Source organism: Lissotriton helveticus, chromosome 3_1 (assembly GCF_964261635.1).
Source record: "Lissotriton helveticus chromosome 3_1, aLisHel1.1, whole genome shotgun sequence".
In the NCBI taxonomy this organism is placed as follows: domain Eukaryota; kingdom Metazoa; phylum Chordata; class Amphibia; order Caudata; family Salamandridae; genus Lissotriton; species Lissotriton helveticus.
Window position 1 is genome coordinate 1,037,264,091 of NC_136061.1, and position 23,757 is coordinate 1,037,287,847.

The 23,757-nt window shown below is 42.9% G+C and overlaps 1 protein-coding gene across 4 annotated transcripts in view; it reads right to left on the minus strand.

Moving 5' to 3' along the window:
• DYNC1I2 (dynein cytoplasmic 1 intermediate chain 2) overlaps positions 1 to 23,757 on the minus strand; it is a 459,267-nt gene that overhangs the window by 6,803 nt on the left and 428,707 nt on the right. For all 4 annotated transcript variants that reach the window (XM_078681574.1, XM_078681573.1, XM_078681572.1 and 1 more), the window contains 2 exons: positions 23,451 to 23,591; positions 17,083 to 17,208 (listed from right to left, as the gene is read on the minus strand). In XM_078681574.1, the coding sequence (XP_078537700.1) occupies positions 17,083 to 17,208; positions 23,451 to 23,591 (267 nt within the window). The remainder of the gene's footprint in view (positions 1 to 17,082; positions 17,209 to 23,450; positions 23,592 to 23,757) is intronic.

The window sequence follows — 23,757 nt, forward strand, 5'->3', positions numbered from 1 at the left end:
AGCCCACCCAACATTAATAGTCCATTGGGACGTAACAGTTACTGTGGGTGTAGGCCAACGCAATAAATGGACAATAACTGTGCCAGCGCCCCATCCCCTCTTATCTGTAACATCACGTCTGTGTAGAACTTCTCCGGATCTAGGTCTCTCGAGTCACTCACGACCTCTGAATGAAGAGTTGGCGATCACTGTACCCCAAGGCATATATCGCCGAGTCACTCCTGGTCGTTCATATGTTGCTGATCAGCTTCTTCCTGGCTTTCTGCCTGCTCTTCCGGCTTGTCTCGGGCCCACTTCTTCATGGCTTTTTGCAACTCCGCAGGGTCCGTGAAGATATGCGAGTGGCCCTTCCTGTTGACACGCAGCTTGGCCGGGTACAGCATTGCGTAATCGAGCCCCATGTCTCTGAGTCGTTTCTTGTGTGGCGCAAAGTGTTTGCGCGCCTCCTGTACCCGAGCCGTGAAATCTGGGAAAATGGAGATCACTGATCCCTCGAAGTTCAGATCACCCTTGGACCGCGCTAGCCGAAGCGCTGTGTCCCTGTCCCTGTAATTCAGCAACTTCGCTATTATCGGCCGTGGAGGGAGACCCGGATTAGGTCTTGGGCCCAGCGACCGATGTGCGCGTTCGACCACGAACATTGCCGAGAACACTCCTTCTCCCAGCAGCTTGGTGAGCAGGTTTTCCACAAATGGCTCCATTCTTCCGGTCTGAGTGGTCTCCGGCAGGCCAAGTATGCGGAGGTTACAGCGACGCGACCGTGCTTCTAAGTCCTCCGTTTTGTCTTGCAGAGTCCTGATCAGCGTCTCTGCCCGGCGTCTCGCTGTGTCCAAGTCTGATTGAGCCTCCTCCACCTCCGTTATGCGCCGTTCCGCCATGTCGTGTCTCTCCGTGTGTTTGTCGAGACGTTCCGCCATGCGGTCCATTCTGTATGACATGGCGTCCATCTTGGTCCCCAGCGCCGTGATATTCGTTTGGATATTCAGTTCCATGGACCTAAGCATTGACTTTATCTCAGAGTTTTCCTCCGGCTGTTCCCCTGCGGTCTGCACCTCATCTTGGTGTATCTGGGGACTCAGCACCTGCACTCGTCGCTGTGAGAATGGGAGCTTGCTCTGGGTCCTGTCTCCCTTCCCCATGCCTCCCTGCGTTCTGCAAAGCCCGCGCTTCTGCGTGGAAGAGGACCAGACTACAAAACACGCTGCTAGTGCCGCTGTCTGACCACTAATGTGGCACGCCTGGCACACTATGAAGAATGTCCGCCACCAGGCAGGGGTCGCAGAGCCCTTCGCGTTTCAGCTTAGCCGGGGGAGCTGCAAGTCCGTCCCCGCCAGAAATCGTGATTGCCTGTAGCAACTCGGCAAGGCCCGGGCCACGTGTGGAGTCTCCTCAACCGCACACCCGGGGAAGTTGAGCGAGGAGCGGGAGAGCGGGGGAGCCGAGCAGTCCCGTGTGTCCCTGTGTACCGGCCTCCAGAGACGGACAGTCCCCGAGCCGGGCGTTCAGCCAATGTCTCTCAGTAGAGGTAGGAAAGGGGGGGCCACAAGTTCTTCCGTGCCTCTCACCCACTGCCCAGCTGTGCGCACACCTTGTGCGTGTCGATCTGTGTGCCCTCGGCTCCCTGAGTCCAGTTGGGTCCTCGCGCGCTCCCCACACTCACCACGCAGTCTCACCGTCCGTTATTTCGAGGTCCGGGTCCGCGGTGCAGTCACAGGCAGCCGTATTCACCGTGGTGTCTTCTCCGGCCTGGCGCCGACCCCAGCAGGAGGTCCGACCACCCCCGGCGTGTTCGCCCGGTCGCTGCCGCACGTCACCTCACGCAGCGCGGTCACGTTGTTACCCGAGGCCGCGGACCACGGGCCCTCCCAACGCCTCAGTGAGCCGGCCCGCTAACGTCGTCGGATCAGTGGGGATCTCTCCCAGGACGGGTCCGCCAGGTCTCCACACAATCCGCAATGCGCTGGGGTGTAGGGGGAGTCACAAAAGTTAGGTTGATGCAGGATAATGTAGGATAGTTAAACGGTGCCGACGGAGCCCAGGGACTATGCGGCCATTTTCCGCGGCTGCTAGCTCCGCCCCCATGCCGCTTTTTAGTTACTAGTTGTTTCACCTAAATACCCACGTAAATTGTTGTTTTGTAGGATGTGTAATATCATTAACCACTAATAAACAACAAAGGTACCAGAGGGTCTTGAAATGAAAATGCCCATAAGTAAAGAAAGACTAACCAAGGAACCACAATTTCACACAGATAGTGTCACAGAGAGCTCTCCAAGGATGAAGAAAAATACCCATCAGTCACCATTCGGATCCGCCCTTCATCATTTGGGATTTTATCCGTACCACCCGTCAGAGGTTGTTAATGCTCTACTGGGAGGTCAACCCGGTGGTAGGGGGTGCCTTCCAACAGTGTTAGAGACGACAGTGTGGAGTACCACTAGATGTTAGTAAGTGGCCAAAAAAGTGGGACTGGGGTGTGCAGTGCCAAAAAGGTGTGGGAAAAAAAGAAACCAAGAAAAAGTGTGTTTAAAATTGGTTTTGAAAAAGCACTTAACAAAAGTGTATTCCAAGTTTTGACCACATGACCACACTTACCATAGGCTGTCTTCATAAATAGTCAGCTTAAGGTTACATTGTTTTTAACATTGGTATGGCAAGCACACTTGGAATAAACTTTTGTTAAGTGCTTTTTCCACACTGTCGTCTCTAACACTGTTGGAAGGCACCCCCTACCACCGGGTTGACCTCCCAGTAGAGCATTAACAACCTCTGACGGGTGGTACGGATAAAATCCCAAATGATGAAGGGCGGATCCGAATGGTGACTGATGGGTATTTTTCTTCATCCTTGGAGAGCTCTCTGTGACACTATCTGTGTGAAATTGTGGTTCCTTGGTTAGTCTTTCTTTACTTATGGGCATTTTCATTTCAAGACCCTCTGGTACCTTTGTTGTTTATTAGTTCTTCTGGGGATAGTATCCAGAGCTTGGTCTTTAAACTTCCCCTAGGTCCTCCCCTACCGTTGTGTTTTGTTATATCATTAACCACTACTGAGGTTTTACATATATATCATTCAAACCAAGTCTGGAAATAATTAATTGTACATGATTGTACATACACTTATTTTCTAAGGAGAAAGTCTGCCAACAATTTGTGTACGGGGAAGCTGAAAAAAAGCTTTAATGAGGGAAAGTAGAACTTGTTTCAAAATGTCTATAACTAAGAGGTTTACAATTTGAATAGTGTAGACCAATTCTTGTTTAATGCCTCTATGTCTTCGCATTTTTTAATTAATTTGCTCTGCTAGAGGTATCACCATGTGTTGGAGAAAAGATAATACATGATAGTGGAGGCAGTACCAAAGATAGAAGCACTGTAAGAACTAAAATGGATGCCTTAACTTACAAAGGAGTTCGTTTGTTTAATCCCCTGTAGAAAGTTTGCCCGAGTCTGCCAGGGTCGGACTTGGACAAATAATAGGCCCAGGCACCAAAATAAAATGAGTACCTTTTAGTGAAAAGGGTAGGAAAAAAGTGGCCCACATTTGCAAATCAGTACAGTTTTGAACTTGTAAAGACACGCTTTAAAAGTCTAAACAGCTCAGATACCCTTGCGGCAGCACTCTTACAGCTGTCTTAAAGCTGGAGACTCTGACTGCCCCAATCCCTGGATATCATTATCCCTTTCTTAACATCATAGGTCAATGCGTGTTGGTTAAAGTAATACTCTCTTGGCATGAGAATGATTAAAAGTGGTAAAAAGAAGAGTATTGCAGGGTATGCAAGACACCATGCATTTGTGCTCGCTACAGGTAGTGTTTATGGTAATATCAGTGAAATCAACTGTAAACAAGCATTGGCATAGCCAATAGGTCTCGCCTTTGGGACCGTCTAAGTGTTTAGCCAGATATATTGACTTAGCCTATGTCTTTAAGCTGTGACTTCCATTTTGTGAGGTTGAGGCAGAGCTGCTGCTTGATTTTGTATTTTTTTGAAGAGTGTCTTAGCAACTGAGACAAATCCAGGAAACTGTTGGTTTAGCTCTAGAAAAGGGAATCCCCTCCTATGAAGGAGTCAGAAATAAGAGATGCATTGTTGGTGAATGCTGTATTCCCAAACAGGTATAAATGGCATCTTTTTGATATATTTATGTCCATTCGTCTAACATGCAAGGTAAATAAATGGTATTGGAAGCTAGTGCAATGTGAAATCTTTCCCGCATGCAGGAATAAGCACTGCAGTATTTAGGAAGCAGAGAGAATGTCCTAGAAGTGATTAAAGACATTAACAGTAGGAAATTGGAAGTTATCAGCTGGGGACACCCTGCCAGTTGAATTGTATTAGCTCTACAGATAAATACTGGCTAATAGGTATCAATGGCTAATGGAGGAGGCTTTTGCCTTTGGAATTGTCCCTGAATTTACCAGATGCTAAATATCAATACATCCCCATGTAATAAAAGGCTTATCTACATTTATCATTGATATGTGCTGATAACAAAACTGTTTGAAAAGTACTACCTTGTACATTGAAGAAGATTATAGGAGGAATAGTACTAAAGGACCTATGAGGAAGAGCGGTTGCTAGGCTCTTGGATGGATATACCGATTTTGGATTGAAGTTGGGTTTTAAAAGTTAGCCTGTAAAAGGTTTTAGAATTATCCATATTGATAATTAATGGACGGATATGGCTTTAAGATGTTTGTGGGTTTTGAGGGAAAGGGGAGGATTTTAGGGTGGTTGGGGGGTAATTTGATGTATTAGTGGCACCAAGTTAGTTGTTATGCTGTCAAGTTACCACATGTCTCCGGGGTTAGCAGGCTAGCGAGTTCCCTTTCTAGCTTTCGTTTTGTAAAGCATTGCTTTCAGATGTGTTACTTTAAGGGGCTTTTTATTTACGAATAAACACTATACCTTCCAGAATATTAACAGAGAGGCCAGAGTTGGAATATGGTGTCACTAATGCAGTTATGCCATTTCTCACAAACAAAAATGATGCCTACGTGCCATTTCTTGAAGTGGCCAGGAGATTGAACCTTCCTAAGTTAGTGTGCAAAATCTACTATACATCTTTCAACATGAGAATTTGACCTCTGTGTTTTTTGAATAATTGTTTTAGTACTGTCTACAGGGCTCCAAGCTCTTGTTTCAGTGATTTGTCCTTGTATTTGCTGTTTTAGCTGTATATTTTAAATGGGAAAGATATCAGCTTTTGTTGATTTCTATAATTTTGTTACTCTCCTTGACGTGAACTGCAGACCATGTTGGTAAAATACTGGCCAGATACTAACCCTAGATGAAACAGAGCTTTCTGGTAACCTTAGGCAGGAAGGTTGGAAATTTTGACAAAATATTGGGGCAATGGATTTTTCCCACTCACTTATATTGAAGCGGAATATATTGCAGGCGACAGCTAAAATAAAGCCTTTTTTGGCTTAAAAAATCGTACGTCTCTGGTGTGAGTTGGGTCTGTTGGCAATGATAGACACTGGTAGGCGTGAAAGAAATTTGTGGGAAAGAGTCTAAAATCGTTCTTTTGTGACTGACCACTACTCCCCTCCCAAAGTCTGCAGTTGAGAATGGTGTAGTTACGAAACAGAAAGGCGAAGGCATTTCTGAGGATACATTTCGGTAAAAATGGAGATGTCCATATGAATACATTCATATTGAAATATTCATTTTACTACCATTTGTAAAAAAACGCATATTACGCCTTATAGGAGATCCACAACAAATATCGTAATTTTTAATGTGCTGTTGTTTTTGGTGTATTCGCTTGCATTACTTTTCCTGTCCTTTAGTAGCCTGGGCCTGTTGTGGGTTTGTTTTGTGCTGCAGTAGCGCTTGTTTTCCTGGCAGTCCTTCAGCGGCAGCTCTCAGACTCTGTGAATGGCGAGAGGAGGAGGGAGGCTGTGTCCTAGGTGACGGGATCGTAGGGCAGCACGAGCCCGGCGAAGACTAGAGCTGAGCGTAGTGAAGCAAGGAGCTGCGCGCGGGCTGTGCTGCTGCTGGAGCCGCTTAAAGCACATCCCCCCTCCCAAAAAAACCCAGATGGTCCATGAACGCACTGCTAATTGTGTAGCCAAAGGGCATTAGAAAAAAAAAACCAACAACTGATGGCCCCTGAACGCACGGCTGATCAGAAAACAACAAAAGTGAAAGCATTACAAGTTGAAATGGGAAAGCGACGGCAAGACAAGCAGTGAAATAAAAAAGAGCAGACAAATGCAAACAGCCCTTTTCCCGCACTCGTGCTGGCATCCACCTTGCGGGAGCGAGCAGTGGCGCGCGTGCCATCTGTTTTCAATTAGTGCGCACGCCGCTGCTCGCTCCCGCAAGGTGGATGCCAGCACAAGCACGAGTGCTTGAAAAGAGCAGACCAATTTCTAAAGGTCATCTCCTTGAGAAGCGCATGTGCGCTGCCTAGGCGAGACCTAAAAACGGCACACCAGACCATAAGCAGGCCCAGTAACAGCTAAAAACTGGCCCACCCAGTGATCTGTCAGGTCTTCTCTTTGTGCATTGCCAGATTGCCCATTAGGACAGCCCTACCATGGAGGCGGCAGTTTAAATTATAAAGACCTTCCAGTTTGAATACCCAATTTATGCTGATGACCTCTAGCTCGCATGGTGGCAAAGGGTAAAATAGTACTTCACTAGATGTCTCAAAGCAATCTTCCCCATGACAGTTCATAATAGACAAAAGTAGAAATTCTACTTTCAGCCTCCCACTTGGTCTTACGTTTTTAGCAGTCCCGGCAGTCCAAAATAAGACAGTCTGGTCTGAAAACAACCTTATTATCAAGGCCCACTTAAACCCAACTGATTATATTAAGAAAATACCACCCCTGCTGCTGAGAAATGGCACACTACTTCTGGACTTGGCAATTCAGTCATTCACGAAGCTCGCCTATGCCCATCACGCTGACTAGCCAATCACCGTGGCAGGGATTATTTACAATTAAGGCTCCCTGTTTTACTGATTCATTTTGCCGTCTGTATTTATATTTAAATGTGCATAAAAACGAAATAGGTTTGTTGTTAGTGATTCGATATGCATGACTGCCAGGCCACTAGCCGTACGGCTTAACAGGTGAGGGTTTCAAAAAGAAAGATATTTTAGTAAAGGGACTTATACTAGAGTAGATATGCACAAGGTTAATACAAAAATGTCCATGTCTTCATATAAGTGCATTGATTTATCATCTGTGGGTGTTCATATCATTGAAACCTGTCAGGGAATTCTAGCATGAGTGCACATTCATCAGTAAAATAAATGTGGATAAACCAAAAATAAATATCGATAAATATAGATAACCTCTTCAAAACATAAATATAGATGGTAACATCCAAAAAATAACCACCATAAAACCGCGAGCCCTATTTACAATCCAAGTTCACACAATTCCACAAGTGAAACTTTGAAAACGTTACACTGGCTGCCATTAGAGGTCTACTTACCATTCAAATAAAAAATAAATCACATAAACCCTTTTGCTATTGTTCTAGCAGATGAGAATCTAATAAACACCATCTAGACAACTCAGACCCAGTCCCCAAAAAGCTTCATCAGAAATTGGGCAGTTAAATCGTTCTAGCAATGTTTTCTAAACTGAGGGTCACCACGGGGATATTATTGGTGGGTCACGAGAGTCAAAGCAATAAATAAAGATGCCTTTAAATTCTGTATTTATCTTGTCAGATTTGCTGAGCTTCAAAGATACTAAGGTCAAATGTCAGGCTGTGTCTTCTGCTGGTTATTTTTTTTCATGGGGACTGATGTTAATAAACTTCTCTCACTATGCAGTCAGAGAAAGAAAAGGAAAGTGAATTATATGACACTCTTACTGGAGTACATGAAGTGTGAAAGGAAAGGCTGTAAAATGTCATATTGTGTTAACGCACAACAAAATGTAAATGCCTATAAGTAAACAACACATTCAGCAGTTAGGAAGACCAAAATGAAGCACTTATTTGTAATTCTGAAGTGGAAAGGAAACAAAATATTAATAGGATCAGAACAAATCAAGACACTTTAATTTACTTAGTGATGCACAAATAATAAATATTCCCTGAATCGCGAATTCCACACATTATCATTTGTGTGTAATATAATTTTATCAGTAAAAATGTATGCCTGAGCAAATTTAGCGATCATTTCAATAGAAAATGTCCCGTCTGTAAATGACAATGCGCTACCACACAATGATTTAGTTGCATTAAAAACTGGCCTGCCAAATGTCCATTAAAGTGAGGTGGGTCGCAAAAGTCTGTCGAAATAAAAAGTCGTAGTTCTAAAAAGTTTGGGGAGCACTGCTTTATAGCCTTTATCCCAATATTATGAACTCCTTAACGATAGCTGCCCCAAGATGTTTATAACTTCCTTGTATTCAGAAAAAACACTAGACCCGACTGTTGAAATAGCCTGTTTCTCTGTCTGCTTCAAACTCCTAATACCATGCTGAAGTGTCCATACTATTCGGCATTTCAGATCCATTTTCACCCGCCCCTATTTGCTTTGAAACAGTTTGTTCTAAATGCATGAACTTTATAAATATAAAATACATAAATGATACCTAGAAGCAATGAAGAGCAAGTGCACATACAGTAGTGAAACAGACTAACAAGAGCAAGGCCTCTATCAGGTTGCTTGATATCACTTGATTCCAGCTAGCTTCTACCACCTGGAAGGGTAGCGGGTTGGAAGGATGTAAGAGAGTGCTCCATGAATTCTCTACCTCTCATTGAGACTTGCAGTCACTGGGGCAGGTGCTCAAGACCTGCAAATTACCATGGTTGTTTGATGAGAGGCTAACCAGGCACATCAAAGAGGCAGCTTTGACATCAAGAAGAACTGAGCTGACTAGCTCAGTTCAATTTGGTGTAACTGGAACATAGGCTGTCCAACAATCAATATATAATGTCAATGCTGGTGTGTCACGGATCCTTTAATTACTAGCATTGCTTGCGACTTACCAATCAAGATGTCACTACCACGCCATGCAAGTAGTAAGCATCACAGGCCATATGCTTAATCTATTTACCAATGCCCTCTTAAGCTTTTTTTTTCTCCTTAGTTCCTAGATGAACAAGTTACACTCAGTAACATTCTTCTTTGTGGCTACTCTAACTTCAGATTCCTGCCCTTTAAAATATTGATAGGTGAGAGACTGGTTCTGAAGATTTTCAGTAGAGCTCCCAAGCATCACTAGGTGGGTGCTGGGGAAACCTCACACTGCACCATAAGTAATCGAGCAGAGCACCAGTTTCTGTACTGTCCTCCTTCAATGCATTTAGATGCGAATCTGCTTAAGCAATTTGCAGAAGACAGAGCTGAAAAATAACTTGGAACCTTTTTAAAATATGCAGATGTTGACTCCACAGAAGGAAGAGGCAGGAAGGAATTGACGGATCTGCAGCTAGAGTATTCACCCAAAAATAAGTTAGACCCAAGATAAATAACTTGTTCTTCTGATGGTTACTTCTAAGTGCAGATTCCTCACCTTCAGAATAGATACCCATGCAGTACCTTCCAAAAGGTCAAGGTTCTGAGACGTAGACTCAAAGAATAAACTCCCGCAGGACCGGACGCACAAAAAACCCTCTCTGCAGACATGGCTGTCAAGCCAGTAGTGATAGGTGGACACGTGGAACAACACCCACGTCACCCTTTGGCAAATATCCAAGACAGGGACTCCAAGAATGAATGTTGTTGCAGCAAACTTAGCTGTGGTGGAAAAAGGCCCTTGCATTTCAGCCAAGCAAGAGCTTCATGAAGGTATAACATATCAGATCTTTATATGTAGCATAATCCATCTCCAGAGTCTTTTTTTATACCACCTTTACCTTCTTGGTACCAGAAAGTTCCAAGAGTTGATCACTAACATACTACACCTTTGAGCGTTCAACATAGAAACTTAAGGCTTGTTTGGGATTCAGCCGATGAAGTCTGTCCTCCTGTTTTGAAGAATGTGGTGGAAGGAAAAATACTGGAAGGTTGAAGCGTTGCCTTATGTGGAAGTATCATGCTACTTTAGGCGGAGAGATAGCCCTGGTCCAACTTATGGGGAACAAAAAGCTGAACAGAGTTTGACCTGACAGCACCTGCAGTTCCCCCACGAGGAATGCAGATGTGATCGCAATGAGAAAGACTTGAACGTTACGATACGCAAGGAACAGTTGTTCATGGGCTCAAATGGAGCTCACTTGAGAAATGCTCAAACCAAGTTAAGGTACCATTATGGCATGGCAAAAGATTTTGGGTGTAATGTGTGTTAGACCTTTCAGGAACCACAAAAGTAGATTTGAAGAGGAAAGTCTAGTCTATCCAACGCAAAAGGGCCGACCGATAATTTTTAACTGTGCCCACTGCAAACGCTTGCTGGGCTCATGGTAAAATGAACAACAGATCAGAAAATATGGCCTCAAAAACGACCAAGATGATTGTCTTTATACCAAGCAACACATTTCTCCCAACACCCCAAATAATTGATCGATGGATATCTGGTTTCAAGTATTACATTCCCTACCGTTAAATCCAGGGTGCTCAGTTGTTGCTGCTCAATTTTCATACATGGAGGTGTAGTTTGTGGAGAGCTGGGAGTAAATACTCTCTCTTATTGCTGAGAAAGGAGGTCCTCCCAAACAGGCAGTAGATCGGAAGGCAAATGCTCGGACGCAGCAGATGAGGGTAACACACCATCCTGGAGCAATCAAGGGCTACCAAGATGACTTGAGCCTAGACTGGCCGGACTTTCTTCAAGACTCGAAGGAGGGGTAATGATGGGAACATGTACAGGAGACGTTTGCTCCAATTTAGATAGAATATATATTATATGGACCTTCCAAGTGAAACTCCAGCATGGATTAGTCTCAACACTGCACGTTGTAAGTGGTGGCTGCACCCAGAGCACACCCCAATGGCTAAAGAGGTTTTTGGTCACCCATTATATGGAGACACCATTTGCGATCCATCAGTTGATGCTTGTTCAACTCGTCCGCTCTAGGGTCCAGAGACCCCCAACTAGATGGTTAGTCACTAGAAAAATATCCTGCTGATCCAGGCACGTCCAAAGGTTTAGAGCCTCCTAGCACAAGAATCCGAACCTCATTCTCCACCTGACCCTAATCCCGCTTGTTGCAGTACCACATGGTGGTCATTTTGGCCCTACAAACTTTCATGATTGTTAGTAAGGCTTTTAGAGTCAAATGGATGGCTTGAAGCTCCAACAAAATTATGTTGAGCCCACATACCTCTGATTTTCACTTTGCTCAGGTGGTGTCCCAACCCAGAGATAATGCATCCAGCACTACTATGAGCTTGGGTCATATAGAGAGAGCAGCCTGCCACAAGCCATGTTGGTGTCTTTCTGACACCACTGAATTTCTTGGGTTGTCTCCTCCAGGATGCAGATGTTGTCAGATAGATTTGCACAGTGGTGAACCACTGAAACTGGAGGTTCCGCTGTAGGACCTGCATGCTCCAACTGGCACACAGGAGAAAGAAGACATATGAGGCTAATAGCCCAAGAAGCCTCAGAACCAATGTCACCAAGACCCAGAATGAAATCTGACACATTGAGATCATATCCTGAATGTCCTGGACTAGATGCAGCAGTGGAACGGCCCTCATGCCCCCCATGTCAAAGATAGCCCCTATAAAGGGAGTTATCTGCATATACATCAGATGGGATTTCGGTTCACTTATGGAAAACTTTAGAGATATCAAGAGGATAACCGTCATGCGGTCCGTGACTGACTGTGGCAAACCCGCCTTGAGAGGCCAGTTGTCCACGTAGGTGGACTACATGTATCCCAGATCTCTTAAGATGGGTTGCATTAACTTCAATCACTTTCATGAACACAGAGGAACTGAGATGAGGCCGAAAGGCAGAACAGCAAATTGAAAATGCTCTGACTCCACTGTGAGCCGGAAGAAGCATCTGTGGGATTGCAGAACGGGTAAATGAAAATACGTGTCTTGCATGTCCAGAGACAACTTCCACTCTTTCGGGATCAGAACAGTAAGAATTTGACCCAAAATGAACATTTTGAATTTCTCCTTTTGCAAGAAGACATTCAGAGGTTGGAGGTCTAAGGCCTTCTTACTTAGGCACGAGGGAGAAGCACATGTAAAACCCCTCATCTACCTCTGAATCTGGTGCACTCTCAATGGAACCCGTGCCCATCAAAAGTGTGGCATGGTCTGGTGGAGCTTGTCCTGATAAAGAGAGGATGAAATATATGCAGAAAATAGCCTCTCTGAACAATGTTTATTACCTATAGATAAGACAAAATGATTTTCAAACAGAGGAAAATTCAAATCATGCATCCCTCTGGCTGGCTGTTAAACTGAAAGGGCAAATCAGAGTGACTTGGTGGCTACTGCAGCAGGTGAAGAGTAGGAAGATGACTTCTGTCTCTACTAATGTTCATGGCCTTTGCTGCCACCAAGTGTCCTGGGCCTGGAAAAATCTGGGCTGGTTGCTGCACCACCTGTCGCTTTTAGTATGTCAGGCCTTGTGAATAGTCCTTGAAGTTCTTGTACTGTTGTTGAATTGACGGGCAGGCAAAAGGAACCCTAGGTAGCAGGTTGGTAGTAGGTCCACAGAGCCACGTGGTACTGGGGAAGGGCCCGTCACTGTAAGTGTGACTGGATGTGCCTGCAGCTCCATAGGCGTTCCAGACTAATTGAAAATCTTGAAATCCAAACTGACGCCTGGGAATATACTAACGGTAAGGAATATGCGCTTGGAACTTAGAAGTAGCCATTACAAAAACCTAAACAAATCTAAGTCTACTTTCAAATTAGGACTCATTCTGCTCTTTCAAAGTAGGTCTTGGAGTAGTTAAAGCAAAGAGGAGCACAGTATTGATGTCTGCACTTGTAACACTAATATAATCAGCTTAGAACCCAACAGGGACTCTGATTGGCAGTAAAGGAACTATATTTTCCACCCATCACCACTCACTGGTCCTCCACATTAATACACATCTTTCTTCAGATGCACTATCTGCAGAATAGTGCAATCCACCCTTAGCATCTTGTAATCAAGAGCTTCTGGAGACTAAAAGGCACAAGGATGTGGTGAATAGTATCAGGATTTTCTGTTAGATGCCACTAAACCGGTCTGATTCCCCCTTAAGGAGTAACCTGCACCCAGTAGCTCGAAGAATACATTTTTACGTGACTGTCATGCAATTACCTCCGACCAGTGGGTTCTACAGGTCATCAGTCAAGGTTAGGCCCTTTGCATTTTGCAATTCGCCCTTCCTTCAGTTTTTGACCAGAGTTCAGCAGAACATGCATCCATCCTTACCAGAGAGGTTCAGTTGTTACTGGACAAGGAGGAAATGGTGATGTTGCCCGAACAGATGCAGTGGGTGTTACTCCAGTTATTTTCTGGTGGCCAAAACGCAGAACAGGTTTATTTTGGTACTTTGATTCCTGAACACTTTTAATTTGGAAGAAAATGTTTTAAATGCTCACCTTGGCCCTGGTGCTATCCACTCTGGGCCTAAGGACTGGATGGTGTTCTTTGAATTGCAAGGCACATCATTTAATGTGACCGTCCTGCAGGACCAAAGGCATTTCCTCCAATTTGTTGTAGGGAAGGAACACTTTTAATTTTCTGTTCTGCCCTTTGAGCTCATGTTGGCTCCATGGGTATTCACAAAGGTGATAGCAGTAGCTGAAGCCAATCTTTACAGGTCTGGAGTGCACATCCTCCCAGACCTTAATAACTGGCTTTTGAAAAAGTTAGTCATGGACCACCTGCGAATGATAATTTGGCTGCTTTCATTCCTGGGGTTCTCCATCAAAGAGCCGAAATCCCACCTCCACCCGGTGGACACGGTTCTCTTCATAGAGGTAGATGTGGACACAGTGGTGTTCAAAGCCTTCCTGCCACCGCAGCGCGTCTGAGATATTTAGGATATGATCACATAGTTTTGGGCTCAGTTCTGGATTCAAGTGCAGACAGTTCTGAGGCCTTTTTTATTCTCCTGTATTCTACAGATGCCTTGTGCCCATTGGCACATGTGTGCTCCCAAGTGAAATCTTCACTTGCGATAGGCTCAGTCCTGGGGGTGCCTCACAGACGATATCCGTGTGTCAGACAAGGTGACTCAAGATGTTTAATGGTGGCTGAAGGAGGCTAACCTGATGTGTGGCAAACCATTCTCCCTGCACCAAACGAAGCTCAAGTCTGGGTTGGGAAGGCAAACTGGACAAGGTGGAGACCGGAGGCCTTGGATCTCCACTGGAAGCAAGGCATCAATTCAACCTTCTAAAGATACTATCCAAAAACCCTTTCTGCCTTCCGTCAAGCTCTGTGCAAGGTCTGCAAGACAACACAACTGCCATGTGGTAGTGCAACAAGAAGGGCTTTGTGGGGTCGCAAGTGATGTGCTAAGAAGAAATGAGACTGTTGCACTGGCTGGATCATCAGGGAATCTGACTATTAACCATCTGCAGGATTCCTGAAGGCTAGGGCGGATGAGCTCAGAAGCAGACACCTAGCCTACTGTAAATGGCGTCCACAGCCAGAGGTAGTTCAAAGCACCTCTGATCAGAGGGCATGCTTTGAGTAGATCTTTTTTGCTACTGCTCAGAACGCTCACTGTCGAGCCTTTTGTGTTCTAGAGTTTTAAGCTCAAAGGTCACTGGGAGAATCGTTTTACCCTTGGGTCTCCTCTACATGTTCCCACCACTGCTGCTACTTCCCCGAGTTCTGAAGAAGGTCAGAAGAGACCGATCTTTGATAATTCAAGCCCAAGATTGGTTGTCTAGAGTGTGGTACTCTAAGCTGCTGAGCCCTAGGCATCTGCCCTCTGCTCAGTCAACCTCTGTGGGATGATCTGCTGTCCCAGCAATAGGGCAGAGTTCTTCATGCAAATATTCACAACTAAAAGCTTCTTACAAAGAGATTGAGCAGAACCAGTTGAGTGGCTCTGACCTGCCCACAGAGGTTATAGACGTCATCATGGTGACGTGTGGTACATCTACAAAGTCTCTTTTACGCTGGAAAATTTTTACGACCTGCTTCGAGGACCATTGAGTCGATCTGTTGCAGGCTTAATTGCCTGATGTACCTATTTTTGTCGAGTCTTTGGCCAGCAAGAGTGTGCCATGGACAGTGTTGAAGGTTATTTGTCGACCATCTACCCTCTAATTCTTTTACTTGCCTGATCAACCTACCTGTTTACGTGACCAGCTGTGTTGTATTTCTTGAAGGGATTTACACTTCTGTATTTTGTTAGGCCGCAGAGTGACCTTAATCTTTTTGATGTACATGCCTTTCAAGCCTATGCACAGCTGTTCATTGAGGCTGTTAACCATTATGAATATTTTTCACAATGCAATTACTTCTGCTCACCATGTCAGTGAGCTGCAGGTTCTGGTGGTACAACCACCTATATATCACTTTCTTTATAGACAAGCTGATACTCCAGGGTTGGGCATCCTTTCTGCCAAAGGTGCTGTTGCCTTTAAACGTGGGGAAACCTATCACGCCCTGCTTACTTCTCTCCACCACTTCTTACTAAAGAAGAGGAGAGGCTTAATACGTTGGAACAGCCTTCACCATTTACACCAACAGAACCAAGGAGCATCGAGTGGATGACCAACTCTTTGTATGGATTCTCTGGTGTGGGAAAGGCAGTCCAGAAATTGACCCTATGGATTGTTCTCTGCATAAAAACGTGCCATGCCTTGGCCAAGAAGGAGGTTCCTGAGGTGCCTTGGCTATTTCCACAAGCTCTAAGGCTGCCACTATGGCCTTAGGTAGGGGTGTTCCAGTGCTGAGGCATCTGCCAGTTGGCTACATGCTAGTCCACAATTTCCTGGTGTAAAGTCCACAACTTAGACCTTCCACCTTTTGGGAGGTACTCTTTGGTGTGTTTTCAAACGATGAGGAATCTGCAGTTCCATCAAAAGTTACTTACACTCAGAAATGCTCTTAAATGCTCTTACTGGTGACTACTTTATCTAAGTGCAGATTTTTCAACACCGACCCACCTCTACGTTTTGTGGAGTAGACTTTCAGGTTTACTAAGAGTCCAAATTAAACTGTGCACACTGTCACGGTTATTGACCATACTGATGCGCATTGTTTAAGGGTACAGAATGCTTTATTGTTCATTGACGTCAGTGGGTAGCCGTGGTGACTTTGCAAGTCTCTCTGGCGTCACTTCCAGAGGCGGGATGAATCCACAGCAGAATCCAATGATGCCACCTGTTGGTATGTGAGTTTAACTGCTGGGAAATCTTCTGCAGCCAATCTGGTAATGAGGCAATACATTTCATGAGCAGATGAGACTCAGGTAAAGCATGGTGTAGTTGTAGTATTGTTGGTTTATGATTGTCCTAAGTGGTTAGGACAGATTCTAAAGGGACCACGTAAAGAGTGAAGAAAATGGATTCATAGACGGATTGCTGTTAACCCTCACAAGTGGCAGAGAGGCAGAGGTCTCCCTTGGGACAAGTTGCTGATGCACAGAGGACAAAGAAGCTGCTGAAGGCTGATCTGAGTCATGCCATGCAGGAGAAGAAAGTATTTCGGAGTGCTTATTGGTCAGCAGCATTGAAGCCACTGATAGCCAAACTAGCAAAAGGAGCAAGGGTTCGCCTCTCTTAGGGAGGTGAATGTGTTCTCAACTACCTGGATAGATATTGTTTCCGCAAGGCAGCCATTCTGACAGGAGAATGTTGTGGTCAATTGTAGGATTCCAAGCAAAGTGCAACCATGTTTTCAAAAATGTGCTGCAGAAAGGCAAATGGTTAATTTAGAGGTATTTTGAGCGTTCTTCAGAATCCAGGTGAGGTTTTCGATGAGAGGGAGGATATGTTCAGTTTTGAAATCTGTAACTGTGAGAAACACTTAGAGTCCGGCCTTGTACTTTATATGACAGAGAACTCAATTCATGTGCTCAAGTGTCAATGCTGCATGTACATAATTTCTGATAAAAAAAATACTATTGTTCAAATGGGGCTACATTATTTTATATTTATTTCTGAGCCATCACCAAACGGTATGGATAAACACTAAAACGCAAAACATTGTGACAAACTAAAAGAAACATACCTCTCCAACATCATATATAAAAATTTGCCCTTCAGAATCTCCCACTGCAAGTTCCCTTCCAGAATGAGTCCATCTCACACGATTGAGGGCAGGAGAGCCTTCTACATTGATGCTAGCCGTTGGTACCTGTATGCAACAAAAGATATCATTACTTCAGCACATATTTTGTTACTTGCTCATTGAAAATGTAACATGCCCTTCACATACCATTGCATTCTTTGAACTAACATATTGACAACATAGTGAAAAAGTGGTTTTCCTCAGCTTAACTAAATGGAGCATTACATGTCTGCACTTGGCTCAGTTAAGGCAGGGTACAGCATGTGTAAAGCCTGAGAAGTCACGTAGAGTGATAACAGCTAATTTATCAGCTTGGTATTTCCAATACAATACCAGTTTTTTTTGTATGGACAATGGGTAATTCTTTCATGTCTGGACTTTTTGTTACAGATTACTTGCACAATCTGTAATAATACCTTGAAGCCAGCACTAGAACTGAACAACCACTGGCAAGCCAATAGGTCTGCCTGTAATTTCCAAAGACATGCAGACACAGGAAGGCACTACACAAATATGAACAGACTAGTTGTTCCAAGGCGTGTTCAACCATCCTATTTCTGAGCCTCCTACTTCTGTGTCCAATATTTTATTTCGTCAAGCAAGAGAGACGGACAGTGGAGTATGCAAACTGTGCCAACACATACATGCAATCAGCTTCAAGTTGATGTCGAGCAGTTAATTTTGGGGAGTGGAGTAGTAAGTGTTTGTAATTAGATATGAGGTGAGTGGCACATACATGTGTAAGTCCTTCTAAGGATAGTCAGTATTTAGGTTATTGCTTTGGTGTGACTGGACTGGAGCAGGAGGTTGGCTGATAGAAGGAGGTGGTATTGGGTGGTGGTGGATAATAGGAGGGCTGGGTGTTTGTTTCTTTACCATAGTTCAGTCTGTGTAGCTTTTCGAGAATTTTTTTCCAGGTTATTGTCCCAAATACCTTGGTTTATGTTGTCATAATGGGTAGATGGAAGGAATGGAGAAGGTTAAGTTAGTGGTGTTGTAGTCAGCAGAGATGGTAGGAATGGGATCAGTGGTAATGTTCCTTGTTATGGTAAAGCCCTCTTAGGGCCTTCAGGGTATCAAACAAAGCAGTAAAGATCTAGAGATTTATTTCGGGGGATTGTATCAGGACCTTCCCATTTTCATACATGGTAATGTGTAACTCACATTTTTGTTTATGGTAACCTTGGAGAGTAGGTTCATCCACAAATAAAATTCTTGTAGACTGTGAATTTCAGAAGAATAATTATAGTGCAAGAGTCCAGGAGAGCATGCATGTCCTTAAAAGGGTAGGTAATTCTTTACATTTTTAAATCTCTATGGAGTTTAGCCTGAAATAATAAAAGATTTCTGTGTTGGACATCAAAGCTCAGTATTTATAGCATTTGAGGTTAGTTCTGGATGGGTCAGTGGAGAATAGGATCTCGGACGTATTGTTACGTGTACCCTGGAGTATGATCTGATAAGGAGGCTCTCTTTGTTTTTGCCTTGGCATTCATTGTAAGATCTTGTGAAAAACATCAAATATATGTAGTATTAGCTAGATTAAGCATTATGACAGCCACTATATGCACATAGTACAAGGAAAAAAGAAAAAATACAGTAGCACTTTGTCATAGTAGGTGCGAAGGGTGTGCATTGGTGTGTCATTTCAATTGGTTGACAACGCACTGAAATACAAAATCACCCTTGGTGTAAGATCACCATGACTGTGGAAAACCTTTACAAGCACAAATCACATTACGGTATAAAATCATCCAACGTGCATATTAAGCTTGATTGTGTTATCCAACTTAGGAGAAAATTACATTTAGGTGCATTATTATCCTTAGGAGCATAGAAATACTTTTTTTTTGTTAATCATAAACAACATTTAAGAGGCAAAATAAATTACTAAACAAAATCGCATGGTGCCAATTTCCCCACGGTGAATCATCAGCAATTTAGTTGTAAAATTCATATTATTGTAAAGTCGTATTTAAGTGCAAAATCAACCTTGAGGCAACGTCAGGTGACTGTTGAAATATTCATAAGTGAAGAACACATTTAGGTGTTCTTCACCTATGAAGAACACCTAAATGTGGGCAAGGATAGATCCTGTACATTACATTTACCTCTACTGGCCAGTTTGTTGGTTATGGTGTTAAAAAATGTTCAACCTTTATCCTAGAACACAAAGTTGAAGCTTTGAGCAGCATCTTAAAGTGGTCCATTAGTTCAATTTTCATGAAAATGGGTCCTGGGCAAAATAATCGCCCATCAGAACACAAGGATGGTAAGAAGAGTGGGCTGTATTTTCAAATATAAGGAAACTGGAAAGTGAAGACTGTGTGGTTAGTACTCTCAGATATTCCTAGTTAACTTGACACCTGCTTGATCACTTTGCTAACATACCAAATATTCAAGTGTAATAAATCTAATTCTGCTGGGAACATTCCACAGACCTATAAAGCACACAGCCATTATTAGATAGCGGGTATTTAGGAAAGCATCAGATTCAAAGACACATTTGTAATGTTATTCAACCCGCCAGGCTCCCATTAATGAATCAGTTCTCCCTGTTTAACCCCAGCAGGATCCATCAATGAATCAGTTCTTCCTGTTGTTGAGTCTTGAGGACGATGATTGGAAGGTTGCCACTTCTGAGGCAGGGTTTCATAACTTTTATAAATTCTATTTATTCCAATCAATCCATGGAACTTGTGGATTATTTGGAACATGGCCACAATATTAAGCTATTTTGGGACATCCCAGGCCTTTGCTCAAAAGTGTGTTACAATGATTTGCCTACACTTATTAAGCCTCACCTAATGACATTGGTCACTGAACCATTCTTTTTGGATGGTTAAGTATCTTTTATTGTTTATGCTGATCCGTAGAATTCAGGCATATGGGCAGCTCTTGACTTAAACTGCAGTAAGTCAGGTTGCCACATGTTCTACTAATATACAATTTTGAATGTAACTTTTAGAAAAAAGAATAACTGACTGTTCAATACATTTTTATAATGACAACGTCTCAAATTCAAACAGCTAATTTGGTCAAGTTTGGCACTTTATTACTAGAAAATGTGATTGATTTACATTTTGGCAGCAGAAATGTCTCAATTGTGCTGGCTGGTTATTTCAATACTAAATAATCAAATTCGATAGAACAGCTAATTCTCTCAACTAAGTCTGGCATCTGCTCATTTCTTACTGGAACAAACTGAGAATAAAATGAAAATTGATTAAGCTACTTTCATATTGGCACTTATATAAAGTCAAAACCATGTCTGAAAAGCAAAGGATTATAGCAGTATTACTGATCATATTTTAGTGACAAATAGTCTCCCGAGGAAGCTTGGAAAGTGTATAGTACAACCAAGTACATTTAGAGATCATAACCCTTTAACACTACACCTAAAGTCGCCCATACCCAAGTAACATTAAGATCATGAGGCCACACATTCAACCTTTTGCTACAAACATAGACACCTTCACTGGAGCTTTATAAACCCTGGGTTTGTCACACAAATGTTGTGTTGCTTCGACACTCAATGATATCTTAGCTTGCTTTGAGCAGTCCCTGCAGATCTGACAATACTGTTGAATTATTAATCTATTGCATTTGTCAACTGTAACAGCATGACCATGCAACTCTCAAACAAGACCCTGGTCTATTCACAGAATGATAAGGATGAAGCCAATAGAGGAATTCTCTACGCTGGTCGTCCACATCCAATCTCTTCTTCCCCCAGATTTGCAGGATCTAAAGAGTCCTTTTTTAGAAGAATCAGACATGCTGAAGTTTGAAACAGCTGAAGGGAATAAAAAAACTGAGCAGAGCCAGGGAGACTTCCTTCTATGATGTGCGGTAGAAAATCTGAGGAAAACAGTCTCAGTTGGGAAGGTTCTAGAGAGGGTGCTGTCACCTGATTGGTCATAGTTCACGTTTTTCCCCCCAAAACGGACATGGATAGGCTATTAAACTAACTTTCTAGTGCCATTATAGCCTATCTCACAACTACATACTGCTTTTCTATTGTACCGTGGGACTTCCACTTCGACGATGGGGAATGATTCAAGCATGTGAATCTATGAAAGATCCAATACTGGATTACATTGGGAAAAGGTCTTGCAACATTCACATCTCTGTATCTGTAATGGACTCCCAGGATAGACCTATCTTGCAGCCGCATGTTGTTTAAAACAACATAAAGCTCACAAAGTACATGGGGCATAGCTACCAAGTTGGTAATTAGTAAAATTATCCTGCAGAACCAATAGACAATACAATGTTGCAACAGCTTCATTGCTTTTAGGTTTCTGGAGATCTCCATAGAGGAACTGAAGATAAGTTGGCCTTCTTTGCTGGTGAGACAGACAGACAGACGCACACACTCAAACTCTCACTCTCTCTAATGTATTTTGGTTTCTGCAATTATGGCAATGAATGAAATATTATTATTTATTTTAATATAAAAAAAGAGAGTAATTGAATGGTAGAAAGTTCAAGATCAAGTTAACAAGCTAGTAATAAAACAGGTACTAAGAGATGAGAGCAATTCACAGCTCACTCTGCAAGGATATTCAGGTAGGTATTAAAGAGCTGCTCTATAGATTCATGTTATAGGGATAAAGTCATATAGTCATAAATAGACTATATACAAGCAGTTCACATTTAGGCAGCTATGATGCAGACAGAAAAGATCACCCTACCAATTACTTTCTCAATAGGGACGATCATCTAACTGCAGCACCATATCTAAAGGCAAAAAGAATTTTCTGAGCCCCACAACTTCAGTCAAATAAATCAATATGCTAAAATTACAGTTAGTTTCACAAGGCGTTCGTTTGATGACAGGTAGAGAAGCTGGAGTCTGAATTTCAGGGGGATCAAGGTTCAAATTCTATGCACACATGCTGAAAATGGTGTACTGTAGGCTTAATCTTGAAGGCTGGGATTTCTAGTAAGGTGTCAGTACTCCACAGCTTCCGAAAGCCACAACAGAGATTCCGTTTTTGCAAGGCGGAGCAGTTGGTCAATATAGATGATATTGTGAACTACGCAGGCAACAATTAACATGCTCTCCCATCAAAGGGTAGCCAACTTAGGCATGTCAAGCTAGGAGTGACGCGGTCAACCCGATCTGCTCCTGAAACCAGACATGCAGCCGTGTGTAGGGATGCTTTCAACAGTTAAGTTTAGTAAGCTTCTGTTTCTATACTTCTAGTTGGTGCATTGAGTGATTGGGCCCGCAACAAACACTGGTTTTTAGATTCTGTAAATAGACCTAGTTCTAAAACTGTGTTTTAAACATGGTTTAAACCTGCCTTTTATGTGTAAAATGACTTTCAAGTGCAAAATAAACAACATGGGGGTATCTTCATTGAGAGCAAAATCACATTTAGGTGCAAAATCATGGTGGTGCTGAATCAACAGATCCGTGGGAGAACTTTTGATTCAAAACAAATAAGTGTTAAATGTTCCACAAATCACAGGGAGGAATAACAAAAAACAATGAGGGTAAATAGTATCAAAAATGACTAACCAAGGAGTGTTACGGAAGGGGCTTGTACACTGATCCGAATCTTTAGACACAAGAGCCTCAAGAATGTTTTTATAGTGCTCTGAGCTCTTCTTCCTGAGGCTAGCGTATTTTCGAATAGGTAAAAAAGTATCCCAAATGAAAAGTCCACACATATATTTTACAATATTTTTATATGAATTTTTCATAGAGTTTGAACAAGAGGGATCGATTTTGCATGTGAGAACTTACACTCCCCAGTCCTTTTGCAAACAAGAGCTTCTGAGACTAACTTCTACTCTGTGGCTATCCAACCCATGTTCAGATGAGCTGAGACTTCACATATTCAAAATAAAACTTCACTGTACATCTGGTTTTGACAAGAAATGAATGTGAGCTGCAGAAATGTCTCCTACTATACAACTGACCAGCGAAGAAGACATTCCGATGAAACCAGCTATTAAATATGAATCAAAACATACCGACTGATTCAATGATCGATTCAGAGCTGAATTTGAATGACAGGGTTATAATGCCTACAGTGCATAGATTGTGTGGCACAACACATCATTGAAAAGCACTGGTACAGACCAGAATGTAGACACGTTTAAGCGGAAAAATGTACAAAGTCAGATATGCTGGGTTCTGAAAAGCAGTCTCTAAGGTGAACTGACAGGTATGAATGACATTTATACATAAAGTAAATGCTGCCATTTTGACTGAATGGATGTTTCTCTGAGGAACATTCCCCCTATAATTCTACTTGTCACAGTTTGGAACATCCACCGTTACCATGTCTCACCTCAGTGTCGTTGTTAAGATTCCACAGATCAAGTCTTCCCACTCCATCCACACAGGCAAAAAGGGCAGGGTGGGTTGGAGACCACATGACATCATACACATAGTCAGCATTGTCCTCAAATGAGTACAAAGGTTTATTGTTCTGGAAGAGAAAAATAAATCAAATGCAAGTCATACTACACCAAAAAAACAGGATGCGCTGCTGACATAGTGAATAGCTCAAATAACCCACATTAAATCAATAAGAACTTTAATTAACATGCAGCTTCTTACATGTCTTTCTTCGGTGCTGGTGTGTTCTATTTTTA